We start from the raw sequence: 14,695 nt of genomic DNA on the forward strand, positions 1-14,695 counted from the left end.
GTAAGCCAGTAAGTGTGAGACAGATTATGCAGAGAACTGTAACCGAGGGCATGAGGAGAGCTAAAATGATTATATTAATCCATGAGATGAGGGAAACCCCTCTGGTGAAAAATGAAATGAAGTCTTCAAAGATAAAGGTAATGAGTCTGAGAAGTTTAGAGCTCAAAGGGAAAGATTGACTTCATTGACGTCACTTTGTCTACGATCTCTCTCTGTCACTTGTCCGCTACGTGTTCATTCACCTCCCTTCTGTAATTCTACATAAAACATCTCTGAATGCGAGTGATGTTTTACCTATGTAGAGACGCGGTCATTTTGGCAAATGTCGGCAAGAAAAGTCCATTGTTTATTGTAAACAGCAATGAGAGATGCACACAGTCACTTTCAAACCAAGCAGCTTAATATTGGTCAAAGCAACAAACCCATGTGACCAACTTGATCCCTTTGTGAAATATGCATTGGAAAATGTTTCCACCTTATGCAAAATTCCTATTGAAACTGGTTTCGCTGACAAAAATTCACGAACAACCGTAAATGTGACTTACTGCCACCTTGAGGGCAAGAAGGAAATAAACAAAACTTACATTTCATCTGTTTCACTACTGGTTTGCTCGGGTCCAACCAATGCTGTAAAAATGACAAGAGAAAGAAATGATTCACTGCTGTGCACTGACAAGTAAAGATGGTGACAAATCAAAAATGTTTATGGTAAACACTTTGGATAAGCATCCTGCTCAGGAAATGATCGTAAACAACATTCCCACTGATGAACAATCCCTTTTTTCAATAGCGGGCATTAATATTACAACATAAATGACTGTAAATAATTCACTACAGTTCTGCTGGGAGGTTTTCTGCTCGACTGAAGAAACATTGTCGTACATACAGTAGGGTAAAACCCCTCGGTCGGTTGTCATGGTAACTTTTATCAGAATTTAAAGCCAGTATGATAGGCTACATAAGGAGAACATATCTGGTGAGAGTACAGAAATAAGTGCATGTAAGATTTGTGAGTGTTTACATTATTGTTCAAAAGTTTGGGGTGAGTAAGATTTTTAGATGCATTAAATTGATCAAAAGTGACAGTAAAGACTTTTACATTGCTTACATTTTTTAAAATGTTTTCAAATATAATACATTTAAAATTGTAATAATATTTCACAGTGTTACTGTTTTTTCTGTATTTTTGAAAAAATAAATGCAGCCTTGGTGAGACTTTGGTAAAACTTTAGTTTACGGTATAATTAAAGGTTACATATACTTACTATAGTAACAACAGTAAATTCTGCATAGTTATAAGTAACTAACCCTAAACCTAATCTTAACCCTAAAGTAAGTAGGCATACATGTAGTATGCACTTATTTGTGTAATTACACTGTAACAACGTCACCTTAAAATAAAGTGTAACCAAGACCTCTTTCAAAAACAGTTTTTTTTTAACCGTGTTGTAATTGCCACTCAGGAAGCAGGATTTTAAGTTGTATGTATGTCTGAGGTTTAGTTATTGTAAAAGCTTGTGCAGAAATCTATTGCAGATTCCACTTGTTTTGATGCGTTTTATGTTGGAGCAACAGTATATCTGCTGAAGTTATAATAAACGTTTAGGTCAGAATATATTTAATGGATATTGGCGCCGAGTGGTGAATTTGTAGTTACCCTTTGTTTCTCTGGGTCCACATATCTGATCCCAAAGTAATCTTTCTCCAGCAGGCTGTAGTAGTTACACACATGATCCAAGAGAAACTGCCCTTTAGTGTCTCTCTGTGGAGGAAAGAAAAATCAAAGGAATAAAAACACATCATGAATGATCACATCATTGCAGCAGAGATTTAAAGATAAAATATAATGGTGAGCCAGTTAGTTCTCGTGAATATATTGACAGTGTATCATAATATTGACCGTTGTGTGTATAATAAGTTCATCGATTTACAACAGGGTAAAGAATACTAATATACAGGGGGGAAACAGAAAAAATGTATATGACAGGTCAGTATTTTTTAATATACTAAAAATGATTGTTATGAGCTTGAGTTCTGAATGAAATGTGAAAAACATTTAACTACAGCACAATAAAAAGCACAATGCTTCAACCAATGTAGTCCGATTGATGAAGAAATGACTTACGAGCAGGTTCTTTTATTGGACAGCACAAAAGACTCACTGATGAGTAATCGGTTTGAATCAGTCGGACAAATCCTTCACTGAATGAACTCAATGAATCCACCAGAGCTGCTACTGAATCAACATCTGACTCTCTCACTGACTATATATATATATACTAGATATATACTATCTTTAAGTAGTGTGCTCCAAAACAATTACAAAATTCGGATTAAGAAGATAAAAGCGATCAAAACTTAGTCTCTCACTTGCCCCAATATGGATCAATGATTTTGATGACATCACTCTGCACTTCAGTTTCTCATCAGATTTTCTCTCCAATCAAATGTTCTCTAGAATCTGAAGCCCCGCCCCCAACATTATAAATAGACGCTGAAGCTGTGACGAAAATCATCACTTGTTCACACATTTACTTTTTTCGACATGATGAATGCCACATAGTGCACTATATAGGGAACGATTCAAACCGAGTAAATCTGCTTTCCATTAGGGCGAATGAAGTCTGGTTTCACGTTAGTGTCACGCGAACCGTCGCAGCTCCGGTCCAGAGACAGGATAGCACAGAGTGGATCATATGTGGTCCAGACCACAAAACGTATCGGACCCATTTGAATTCTGCACAGAATACTGTTTTTTAAAGCGATGGAGGAGAAATGGTTCTACAGACTCTGCATTAAACAGCACTGATGAGTAGAAGAGACAACACCAACATAAATTACACACACAAACTACACATCCTTGAATATGTTCACTGTTTTGCTTTACTAACAGTTTCATATTAAATATTAAAGGGGAATCTATTAGACTGTGGCTATCATAAGCAGTCAAATGCGGCTTTACTGAGCTCAACAGCTCTAGTCGAGCTGTGATATAAACAAAACGCTATTGGCTATTTTAAAAAAAGGGAGGAGCTGCTCGATATGTCCCGCCCTGTCTTCCTGTTTCAGTGGAATTTACGTCAAAACATTGAATAACACTGGGCGTTTAAAGACACTTCAGTGGGCCTTTAATGTTTGGGAGTCTTAAATCAGTATCATTACTGACTGGTTGTTCATATGAAAACGTGTAACTGAAAATATTTTTTTTATTTTTGCAATAAATGGTAGGGCTGCACATTATATCGAAATTATCGAAATATTGCAAATGTATATATCGCAATATGCATATCGCAACAGCTTGCAGTAACTGGGGTCATGAACAAAAGACAAAGAAAATCACTCACTGCTCTTGGCTGAATAACTTTTGTAGCTTTAATAAGAATCAGAATATATATTTAATTCATACAGTGAAAACTATAAGCATTGTTTTATTTTTTATTTGATTATTCAGTTTCTATTGTTAAATAAACCTAATGTAGGTCTACCTGAAACCCTAAACCCTGTGGTTTACACTGATGTTAAAATAACTCTTACTTCTTATGCTACAGTAAAACACTGCTGTTCACTTTCAGAAGTCTTAGGGATGTTTTCTTGTCACAAAAAGAATGTGAAACACATATGTAGGTTATATGATTTTTAATATATTTTAAAGATAATTTAAGTTTACACACTTTAAGCATTATCGTATCGCATATCGAATATCGCATTATTTAATTAGTTATCGCATTTTTCTTCAATATCGTGTAGCCCTAATTAATGGTATATAATTATAATTTAAAATTACATGTTTAAAACAATTTTTTATATATAATATGGTTTAGATTTAGATTCAATCAAGGGGTTGCAGGGTTGGACAGGCAGCTCCCCTGCTGCAAATACATCATTCTGCAGTGAATGATGATGGGCTTATGGCCCATACAGGACAGTGTCTCTGTGTGCTCGACTGAGCAGCTCTGGTTCAGCTCTGATGACCATCAGCTTTTGACCTTGCTGTTATTACCTGTGACGCAGGCTGCTATAGCACACTCCTGTGTGAAATACATCTCACTGTGGGGGCTCCAAGTCCACTACAGAGGTTCTCTACAGGTACTGGACGTTCTGCTCTTCCAGTATGGAAAAAAAACATAAAAGTTTAACTTCTTAAAGTTTTACTTTCTCAGTATTAATGAATAAAAATCAAATGTCTCTTTCTGCACATTTTAAAATGTTAAATGTGGATCAAGCACTACACTGGATCGAATTAAGAAGAGAATTTCTCATATCATTACATACTGTATCTCTTGTCTTACAATGACATGAACTACATTTGGTAACACTTTATGGTAACACTTTATTTTAAGGTCTCATTGTTACAATGTAATTATATATTTAAGTACTGAGTAATATTAATTAACTACATGTACTTACTGTAGGGTTAGGGTAGGATTAGGATTTGGTTTAGGGTTAGCTGCATGTAATTATGCATAATTTACTGTTATTACTATGGTAAGTACATGTAACATGTAAAAGGACACTGTAAAATAGTGTTACCCACTTTATTTTACAGTGTCTTTGTTACACATGTTACACAAAGTTACTACAGCAATAAAAGTAAATTATGCATTACAAGCAACTAACCCTAACAACTCTACTCCTAACCCTAACCTTATAGTAAGTACATGTTGATAATTAATATTACTCAGTACTTACTTGTATAATTGCACTGTAACAAGAACACCTTAAAATAAAGTGTAACCCTACATTTTTACATAGAAAGAACTAGTTTATACATCTGCATCCTTAGAAATATAAATGGTGTTTGCCTGTGGAAAACTCACTGCCCACAAAGATATGGTGGCATTTGCGGTTTTCTAGGGTGTTGCTATGTGCTTGTTATGGTTTTCTGAGTGACTGTAGGTGTCGCCACATTAAATGTGCTAGTTGTGGTTGCTAATGTGTTTTGAGTGGTTGCTAGTGTGTTGCCATAATGCTAAGGTGCTATTTGAGGTTTCTATGGTGTAGCTATGTGGCTGCTAAGGTGCTCTGAGTAATTTTTGGTGCGTTTCCACAATGCTAGGACGTGATTTGGGGTTGCTAGAGCATTGTTATATAGTTGCTATGGTGTTCTGAGTGACTGTTGGTGTGTTGCCACTATAGGGTGTTATTTGTGGTTGCAAGAGGGTTGCTATATGGTTACTAAGGTATTCAGAGTAATTGTTGGTGTGTTGCCACCAGGCCAAGGTGTTATTTCTGGTTGCTAGGGTGTTGCTATGTGGTTGCTAAGGGGTTCTGAGTGGCAGAGTGTTGCCACAATGCAAGGGTGTTATTTGTGGTTGCTAGTAGGGCTGTCACTTTTGTGAAAAAATCCTGTTCGATTTTTGAGACATAAGTGTTCATTGAATCGACTGTAAAATCGATTTTCCATGTCTAAAGACGTTTCCATTTTAAACGCCAAAAATGGGCAAATCCACGGACAACTAACAGGCATTAGGGCGAACGTAAAGAGGGTGCTTGAGACGTACACAAGTCAGAAAATATTCCTGATGATTTATTGGCATGAAGTTTCGTGCACAATGACAAACAGGAGTGCAACATTCTCGAAAAACAGTAAGCAGAGTGGACTGCCATAACATAAATGAAAAACATTACTGCAGTCTTCAACATGGCTGTGTTTACGATTAGAAATGTCAAACAAATTTCGCCTATGTAGGCGATTGTAGACCGTAGCCCGAATCTGTATCTGTATGCATGAGACTGTCTGCATACCGTCAGAATTCACAGTTCTGTTGTAAAAAGAGACACATTATGCAGAAGTATAATTAGCTTTTATGCGTGTTTGTCAAAGCCTGCAGTTGCTGTGTGACGTGTGTTCGCTGCGGGCGTATCATAACTAGTTGGACGCGCTCTGAGAAAAGACCGTTAAAATTGATTCCCTATTTTCGTTTTCGAAACTTGCGTTGGTGGTTCCGATCGGTTGTGCAATCGATTTTCGAACGTAAAGTGACAGCCGGTGTTGTTATATGGTTGCTAAGGTGTTCTGAGTGATTGTTGGTGTGTTGCCACCATGCTACGATTTTATTTGTGGTTGCTAGAGTGACCCCCCGCATTATTGAGGCGGAGATAGCATAGGGCTTTGGCCAGGGAAGTCACTGCTGTTCCACAAGACCCACTCAGGTGGACTTGTTAACACTGGGAAAGCGTGCCCTTCTGATGGAAGGAGGGACGCTACGGAAGCCACATCGAGCCCGTAGGGAGGTATAGGGCTCCACCGGCTGAGGTGTGATAGAGGAGTGAGGGGCCCACAGAGTGAGGGGATCCTCTGATCACCCATCCCACACGGCACCCTAGGATGGGGCGTGGTAATGGGGACTTATCCCCATTAACAAGAATTATCCACAAAAGCTGCTTCCGCATGCTGGAAACCCATTCCACAACATATGGAATGTCACTGAGGTGGCTCCAGCCGAAAAAGGGGGAGACGCAATCGTCAGTGACGGCAGAGCAGACTCTGCCAAGGGAAGACACAGGCTCGCCACAAGGAGCCGTACCATGGAAGAATACATATGGGATCGCCGTAGGGATCACAACATATGGACCCAGCCTAGCACAAGTTCCACCAGTGCATTCGAGTGGTAGGCCTAGTATCGGACACTCCACAACATCCAACGCCACAGGGGTGTGGAGGAACTCAACAGGGTTTGGCTAAAGGGGTCGCACACCGCCAGTCTGATCCTCTTGGGACCCAGGAATCTGCTCTTTTGACAATTCGGGACGGAACGGTAACAATCTGAAGAGCTCGCCCCCCCATCCCTGGGTGGCCTGTCTCAGGGATGTTTAGTCTTACCCTCGCCACCTGGTTTGGCAGTGCCTGAGACAGGCTGGGTGGCCTGCCTGCGGCTGGCTCCATGCTGAGGTCTGGATGGAGGCTGCTGCGGAGGACCAGTGAGAGCGGAAGCGGCGGCAGGGGGACGCCCTCGGCGGGGTGGAGGCAGCAGCGGACCGCCGGGGCAGGATGTGCCGGATGGCCTCCGTCTGCACTTGGGCAGCAGAAAACTGTTGGGTGCAGGTCTCCACCGCGTCGCCAAACAGCCCAACCTGGGAAATTGGGGAGCCAGGAACCGAACCTTGTCCGCATCCACCATATCAACCAGGCTGAGCCAACGATGGAGCTCCTGGACCACCAGGGTTGACATCGCTAGGCCGATCGTGCAAGCCGCAACGCTTGTGCCCCGGAGGGCCAAGTCGGTTGCGGTGCGGAGCTCACTCATGAGCGCACAGTCTAGGCTGCCCTCGTGCATGTCCATGAGTGCCTTGGCCTGATAGACCTGTAGCAACGCCATGGCATGCAAAGAAGAAGTGGCTTGCCCATAGGCTTTGTAAGCTCTGCCCGTCAGAACGGATGAGAATTCACAGGCCCTAGAGGGGAGACGAGGATCCCCCGTCCAAGAGGCAGCGGCCGCCGGACACAGGTCGGATTGATGGAGGATTCCACGCGAGCCCGACAGCCTCAGCGGCCGGTTTCAGCATAGCTGACATTTCTGAATCTGGCTCGGGCAACGGTATACTCCCGGAGGGAGATAATGCAGCCGAGTCATCATTTCCAGAGGCCAGCTTCCCTCAGATGCTGCAATCGGAATCCTGTCCTCTGGAGGGGCCCCGAATGAAACAGCTGGTCTGTCAATTACAGAGGGACCAGCGCGCTCAACGGGGGCTCCACCGGCTGCGGTGTGATAGAGGAGTGAGGGGCCCACAGGGATTGGTTACCGGGCAGGGAAGCCATCACTATGATCCTCTGATCACCCATCCCACATGGCACCCTAGGGTGGGGCGTGGTAATGGGTACTCCTACTTCGAGGACGAAGGCGAGTCTCGATCTCAACACCGCGATAGTCATGTTCTGGCAATGAGAACATGAACTATCCACAAAAGCTGCTTCCGCATGCTGTAAACCCAAACACGTGATGCAACTAATGTGACAGTCACAGGGGGACAGGGAACGACCGCATCCAGAAACGCAAAGCTGGAATGACATCTTGAAAAAGACGCAAACGCACTCGTGTTGCTTTTTCAGGAAATGAAAAACTCTAACCAGTGCCGGAGCACACAGGGGAATGATCGTGGCAACACTGACAGGGATAGTGCACCCTGTACCAGTGAGGCACTCACTTCCTTCGCCCTCAACCGGCCGTCAGACAAACAAACACAAACACAGAAATGTGATGCTGTTAAAACAGCAGTTGAGAGCTCAGAAGGCTCACGACCACCGCTGCACTCGCGCTGTAGAACCACCAGCACCGGGAAAGACTTCATTGAAGAAGCACCGACACACTCGTTCGTTGTAATTTAACAACACTCTTCAGAGACATTGACATGAAGACCGATCGGCTCCAAAGCGAAAGGCAAATGGTGCGTGCGTCCACTTCCGTATTTATACCCGCGCTGCAGGGCGGAGCGTGGATGCAAAGCTTGCACGCCAATGTGTGCATTGGCTCATTTGATCAATACTCGAAGATGACAGGCTCCCTAAGCGTGATCCCAATCAGTCGGTACATCCGACTACGTCGAACGTGACCGAACTGAAAGGGAACTAGCCTACACTTCTAACCACAGGACGAGAGCTGTAGTTCCAACCACACAACTTTGTGATGCTGGAAACACAGTATTGTTAAACTATGTTGCTAACAAGAGAACTTGCAACCATAAATGACTAATAATGTGTTTAGGAAATGGAAATGCACCCCATGTCTCTATGGTGCAGATCCCTTTCTTCAATGTAAATCTGTTTAAATTTTTGGCCCGTTTTATCATCAAGATGAAAATTGCACATCTTTGCTCTTTTTGAGCTTCCCTTCATGTCTGTAATACAACTTCTCTAAATAAAACAAAGGCTTTGTTCAAATGTGCAATATAAGGCAAATAGTGATGCTTGCTTTAGCAAACACTTATAATGAATAAGCATGCATGCATGATAGAGAGAGAGGGGAAGTATGGGGGAGAGATTATCAATTATAAAGGAGTCTAACAAGATGACAAGTTTAAACAACACAACCACACTGCATTGCTGCTCTTTATTTAACTCTCCACCTCCCAAAATCCCTCCAAGATTCACTTAGCAATGCCTCTGTCGGCCGCTCTAGTCGGAACAAGCAGAGTTTAGGACCGTGAAAGCTTTGCCCTAGATAAAATGTTCAGTAATTAATACCCATGCCATATCAATTATGACTGCGTCTTCCTTAGAACTAAACACAAAATGTTTGCTAATCCAGAGGTCACAAGGCAGATTCATATCATAAACGGGAGAGTGAAAATTAATGAGATTTATGAGAGCAAGTAAATCAGAGCACACTTTCTTTATGCATAAAAGCAAAGTTAAAGTCCAAAAATTAATAAGATGACACTGGAAAAGGCAGATGTTAGTATTCTACAGCATGCATACTTGCCTTATTTAAGCAGCTGACCATGTGTGAAAGACAAACCCCTTGTCGATTCCCATTAACCCCTAATTTTCTCAAAATGGTTTAGTCTGTCCTTGGCCCAAATACATAAGGACTGGTCAATGTTAAAGGCTTGAGGGTATTTGGTGACATATTTACGTGCAAATAGCAAATCTTAAAGGACCCAAATCATTCAGGATTCACTAAACTTCTGCATTGCAACAAGAATCAAAGAAATCTAATCAGTGAGGATACCGTTTAGAAGACTGAACATGGAATAAAGTCTCATATTGTCTCAATGTTATGTCTGTGTGTCAACTAAACGTTAAAATAGTGTGATTAAGTTGCACAAAAAAAAAAAAAAAAAATTTGATAGATCACTCTTATGCAGAACACAAATAAAGGTATTTTGAAGAATGTTTCAGCTGTTTTTATCCATGCAATGTAAGTCAAAGGGTTCCAAAAGCTTCTAGTTCCAAAAAGGACACAAAAAAAAAGTGTACAAATAATCCATGCAACTCCGGCGGTTTAAAACAAGACTTCAGGTGTGGTCAAATTAGCGAAATTTTGTGAGCAAAAAAAGTCTGTTGTCAATAGTGTATTGTGAAGCACAGCTTTTAAACAAGCAGCTTTCTGTTGGTCAATGATGTTAATTCACTTGAACAACCCATTGTGAAATCTGCTTTGGATTTCACAAAATTCCCAATTACTTGGAATACTGTTGAAATAACTGGATTTCGCCATTGAAAACTAAAGGTAAATGTGACCACATTTTTCAGAATACAATCATTTTGTATGATTTGTATGCCGAGCAAAGTTTAAGTGGTAGCCTAAATATCGAATCAAATAATTAATCAACAAACCTATACAAAGGCCAAATATGGTGAACTTCATTCACTTTTGCATTTCGCATGACTTAAATTCATTATGTCATGATACAAAAACTAAGGTAAAATACTTTTATGTCTTTTTTTGCAGCGTGAAACTTTTGGACCTGACTGACTTTCATTGTATGGACAAAAATAGGTAAGTTCTTCAAATATCTTCTTTTGGGAGAACTATTCATTTAATTAAGCTGACCTTCCTTAATAAGGAATTGTCCTACACTAAAATATATTTAAGATTTAAGTACCACCATGAACTATTTTTAAATGGACATATTGTCTAAAAAACACTGAAAAATTATTTGTTTTGCAATTTTGTTTTGTGACGCTAATGTTCATATTTCATACTGCAGGTGCAGAATCCATTTAACAGTCCTCCAATATTGGTGTTGACCTGACCCTTATGACCCGCACAACGTTTATGCCTATAATGAGAGCAATCTTGAAACCATAGAAGCATTTCTCTGTTCGCCCTTTAAGCCTGAGTAGAGGAAAGTGGATTATGCTGACGACAGGTCTGATGTGAAACTGATCTGGTGCGGTAAGACGATGCTTTTGTCCAAGACTTTCTTCTGTTACTGTTTATATCTCATGCTTAATTTTATAATTAAAGATATAAACATATTCTAAATATGACAGCTTCATTTCATCATCAACTCCTACAGCTGCCTTACGTGCTGGAAGGAAAAGTGGACTTTGATGCATTCAGTGAATTTGTCCTTTTTGCATGATTTACTGTGCAACATAAATCCATGTGCAATGATTAACATTACAGTTCAGTTGGCAATGCTGTTTTGAAGTCTACCATGTGACTTGATTATGCATGTAAACCTGTAATCTTTATATAGCATTGTGGCTGCATATTAATAATTTGTGAGAGCATAACGCAATTACATAAGAAAAGATCAAAATGATTAGTGTACACTAATCTGGATGGGATGTGACTGGTTCTGATATGAAGATGGCTTGATGTCACAACTTCTATAATCACTGTGTTATTATGGATGTTAAAAAGGTTAAAAAGGTCGAGTTGAATACAGAAACTAATTAGCAGAGGAACATTTAGGAGGACTTATTTAAGACAAATCAGAAAAATGTCCAAAAGATGTCTTATTTGAACTATTTATTGTGAATCTTCAAAGATTAATGATTATAGTTTGCATTTTAAGAGTAAATGATCCTTAATACTTCTTATTAAGCCAACAGGATGGTGAAGATTGCAAACGTGGTACTTTTCTTAAACTCCTTCTTAAAGTGAATGAAACTATACCGATCACAAATGTTTGTCGTTGGATCATAAAACATTTATTCATTTTACACTGACAGCTAAAGTGAATTTTCCTGTTGTTTTCTTTGTTCCCTTGTGAAAAAGAAGCACACTTCAGCATATGTTTATAGAGAGCACTTATTACAGAAATAGTATGCTTTAAAATTATACTGAGATGAATTAAAACGCATAATTATGAAAGGTTGTTTCAGCCACAGAATAAAACATTTTAAAAGATAATTGGGACTTTTTATCTCACAATTACGAGTTTACATCTCACAATTCTGACTATATTTCTCAGAATTGCAAGAAATAAAGTCAGAATTGCGAGATATAAACATGCAATTGCGAGATATAACCGCTTTATATCATGCAATTCTGACTTTATAACTCACAATTGCGACTTTATATCTCGCAATTCTGAGATTTTCATTTTTATTCAGTGGCGGAAACAAGCTTCCAAACATAATTGCATATTAAATGCAGTTAAATGGAAATGTATTTATATACTATAACTTTTACTGGCAAATATTTATGGTTAAAATATAATTTTGGCAACAGCAAAAAAATTCATATAGGACCATGTGATACCATCTGCACCACTGAGCTCAAATTAATGAAAATAATGCAGCTGAAATGTAGTACATTTAAAATATTTCAACATTAAATGTATTATTAAATTACACATTTAAATCAGAGTCAAGTACTTTACATGTGCTTGAATATGTTAGTCAACAAAGACAAACGTTTAATTTTACATTACAAAGTGCGTTAAGAAAAATAGTCATGAAAGCTGATTTGTTTCACAAGTGCTTTACTTGCATATGGAAGCATCTAGTAAATAATATTTACGATGTGGAGCATCAGAAAATAGCTGAATGAGTTCTGAGCTGCTGTGAGTGACAGATTTAAGTGTGTATCAGTGTGTGTTTGTGTGTTTAACAGGTCATTTATCCCCAATGGCCAAACATGCTTTTGTCTCTTAAAATATCTATCACACACCACACACTGTCACTGCACTGCCTCAGGCTAGTGGTGTACAAACAGAACGGGAGGACACTTCATCACACACACACACACACACACACACACACACACGCACACACACACACACACACACACACACACGCACACACACACACACACACACACACACACACACACATTTACTATCTATAAAGACATATCATAGACTTTTTTTTAAATAAATAATTATAACTGCTATAGAATATTGACTGTCCCTTTTTTAAATGAAAAACAGATTATTTATTTTACATATGAATACATTTTTCAATATCCCAAAGATGTCACATTTCCACAAAGAAATGTTTCTGAGCAAAAGAACAGGACCAGTTTGTTGCAGTCTCGGCACAGACACACACACACACACACACTGTCTTTGAATCGCAGCGGTTAAACATATGCACTGCACATCACTGAGACATCATTCAACACGAGTCCAATGACGTCATTCATTTACACAACTCCCCCTCACTCTCTCTCTCTCTCTCTCTCCTCCTGTTTTATTATCTCTTTTTTCTTTCTTCAGTCATTCTTACAAAAAAAAACAAAAAAATCTCATCAAAAGGCATTGAGGACAAGGATAAGAATAGCATGAGCACTATTTATAGTGTCCATCACAACAGCACCTTCTCTCCTTCTTCCTCGCCGGACATTTATTGATGAAAAGAGGGAATGAGAGAAGACGAGAGATACATTTCTGCAGATGGGCCGATTTGCATTTGGTGTATTACAAAAATAGAAATGTTTAATCGATGATGACATTGCTGCATTTTTAAGAATATCAAAGACAGTGAGTGGAGAATTTTCAATGTGACTAAAGCTATGGCACACTGGCATCTTAATAACCCTTACAACAAAGTACTGGTACCATACAGTGATGGCATCAGATGGTAAAACCATGGTATTTTAATATATCATGGTACTGAATGATAATGATTTTCATACTCCAAAAAAGCAATGACACTGGTGTGTCCAAAAGAGATGGTAATGTCATGGTGTTTCTTGTTAGTGACTATATCTGGTCTCCTTTTCTTCTGTTTTAATTGGTAGATTTAAACTTTCATTTATATTTTAAGTATTACTATTTAATTGTTCTCTTTTAACTTTTCTGATAAAGGACTGAGTACCCAAAATACTTAAATAAAGTTTAAGTTCTTTAGTCAACAAGTGTCTCTGGTTTACCTTCTCTATAATGGTTTCCAATTTCTTGATAGTGTTATTAGTATTATTTTTATACTATTATAGTTCTTTTGACATTTTTATTAGTTTTTATTTATTTATATTTTTATATTACTATTTAGGTTTAATTTATCTTTATTTCAGTTTTAGTTTTTTACTTCCTGCTAGTAATTTTAGTGCTTCAACTAATACATTGACTTAAACACAAAACTTTGTAGTAGAAAGACTGAAATATTTTTATAAAATGTGCTCCAATAATCCAATAAACATATTCCAATAATCTTAAATTATATACAATTTATTACATAAACAATAATCAGTTTTATTTCATTAAACCCTTGGTAGTTTGATAGTGAAGTTGCACCTGAAAACCTAGTGAAGACTAGTGAAGATATAATAAATAAAAGCCCATAAATACATGCGTATCATCAAGAAAATAAATATGTAATATTAAAATTGTAATATATTTTTTTTAATTGTAGTCTTTTAAAAAGCATCTGAAATAATAAATTAAGTGTAATCTAGTGTTGTCAAAAATATACATATTTCAATACATATCGATACTTAATTATATGAAATACGCAGAATAGATACACGATACCAGCTACACGTTCTCTCTCTCTCCTCTCTCTAACAGGCCTGACCATATTCATATAACACATTTAAAAGGTAATTCAAAGAAAACCATGGTGTTGTCATGGTGCATGTTTAAAATGGTAATACCATACTACTCCATTTACTTATTACTGAAAGCCATTAAAACAGAAATTATAATTGGCCATTGAAATGATGAAGTTGCAGCTTGGGAAAGACTCACATTAAGAGGCACCTCACATGTTCTACGTGACTTCATTCTGTCCAGTTTTGCCTAGCAGAAGCTGAGCGCAGCATCAGTAGCACATGAGTGATGCAGCAGTCACACTGAAGAG

At 38.7% G+C, this 14,695-nt stretch overlaps 1 protein-coding gene across 3 annotated transcripts in view; it reads right to left on the reverse strand.

Annotated features, from left to right (window-relative positions):
- frmd3 (FERM domain containing 3) overlaps positions 1-14,695 on the reverse strand; it is a 71,848-nt gene that overhangs the window by 52,091 nt on the left and 5,062 nt on the right. For 2 of the 3 annotated variants that reach the window (XR_014211233.1, XM_082188735.1), the window contains exons 2-3: positions 1,658-1,762; positions 585-627 (exon numbers count right to left, since the gene is read on the reverse strand). Coding sequence is in view for 2 of the 3 variants with exons in the window: in XM_082188735.1 (XP_082044861.1) it covers positions 585-627; positions 1,658-1,762 (148 nt within the window). In the remaining variant the exon portion in view is untranslated. Of the gene's footprint in view, positions 1-584; positions 628-1,657; positions 1,763-4,000; positions 4,479-14,695 lie in introns of those variants that run through there. The other variant, XM_082188736.1, reaches the window with a different exon arrangement.

Source organism: Leuciscus leuciscus (assembly GCF_965113295.1).
Source record: "Leuciscus leuciscus genome assembly, chromosome: 13".
NCBI classification, from domain to species: Eukaryota; Metazoa; Chordata; class Actinopteri; order Cypriniformes; family Leuciscidae; genus Leuciscus; species Leuciscus leuciscus.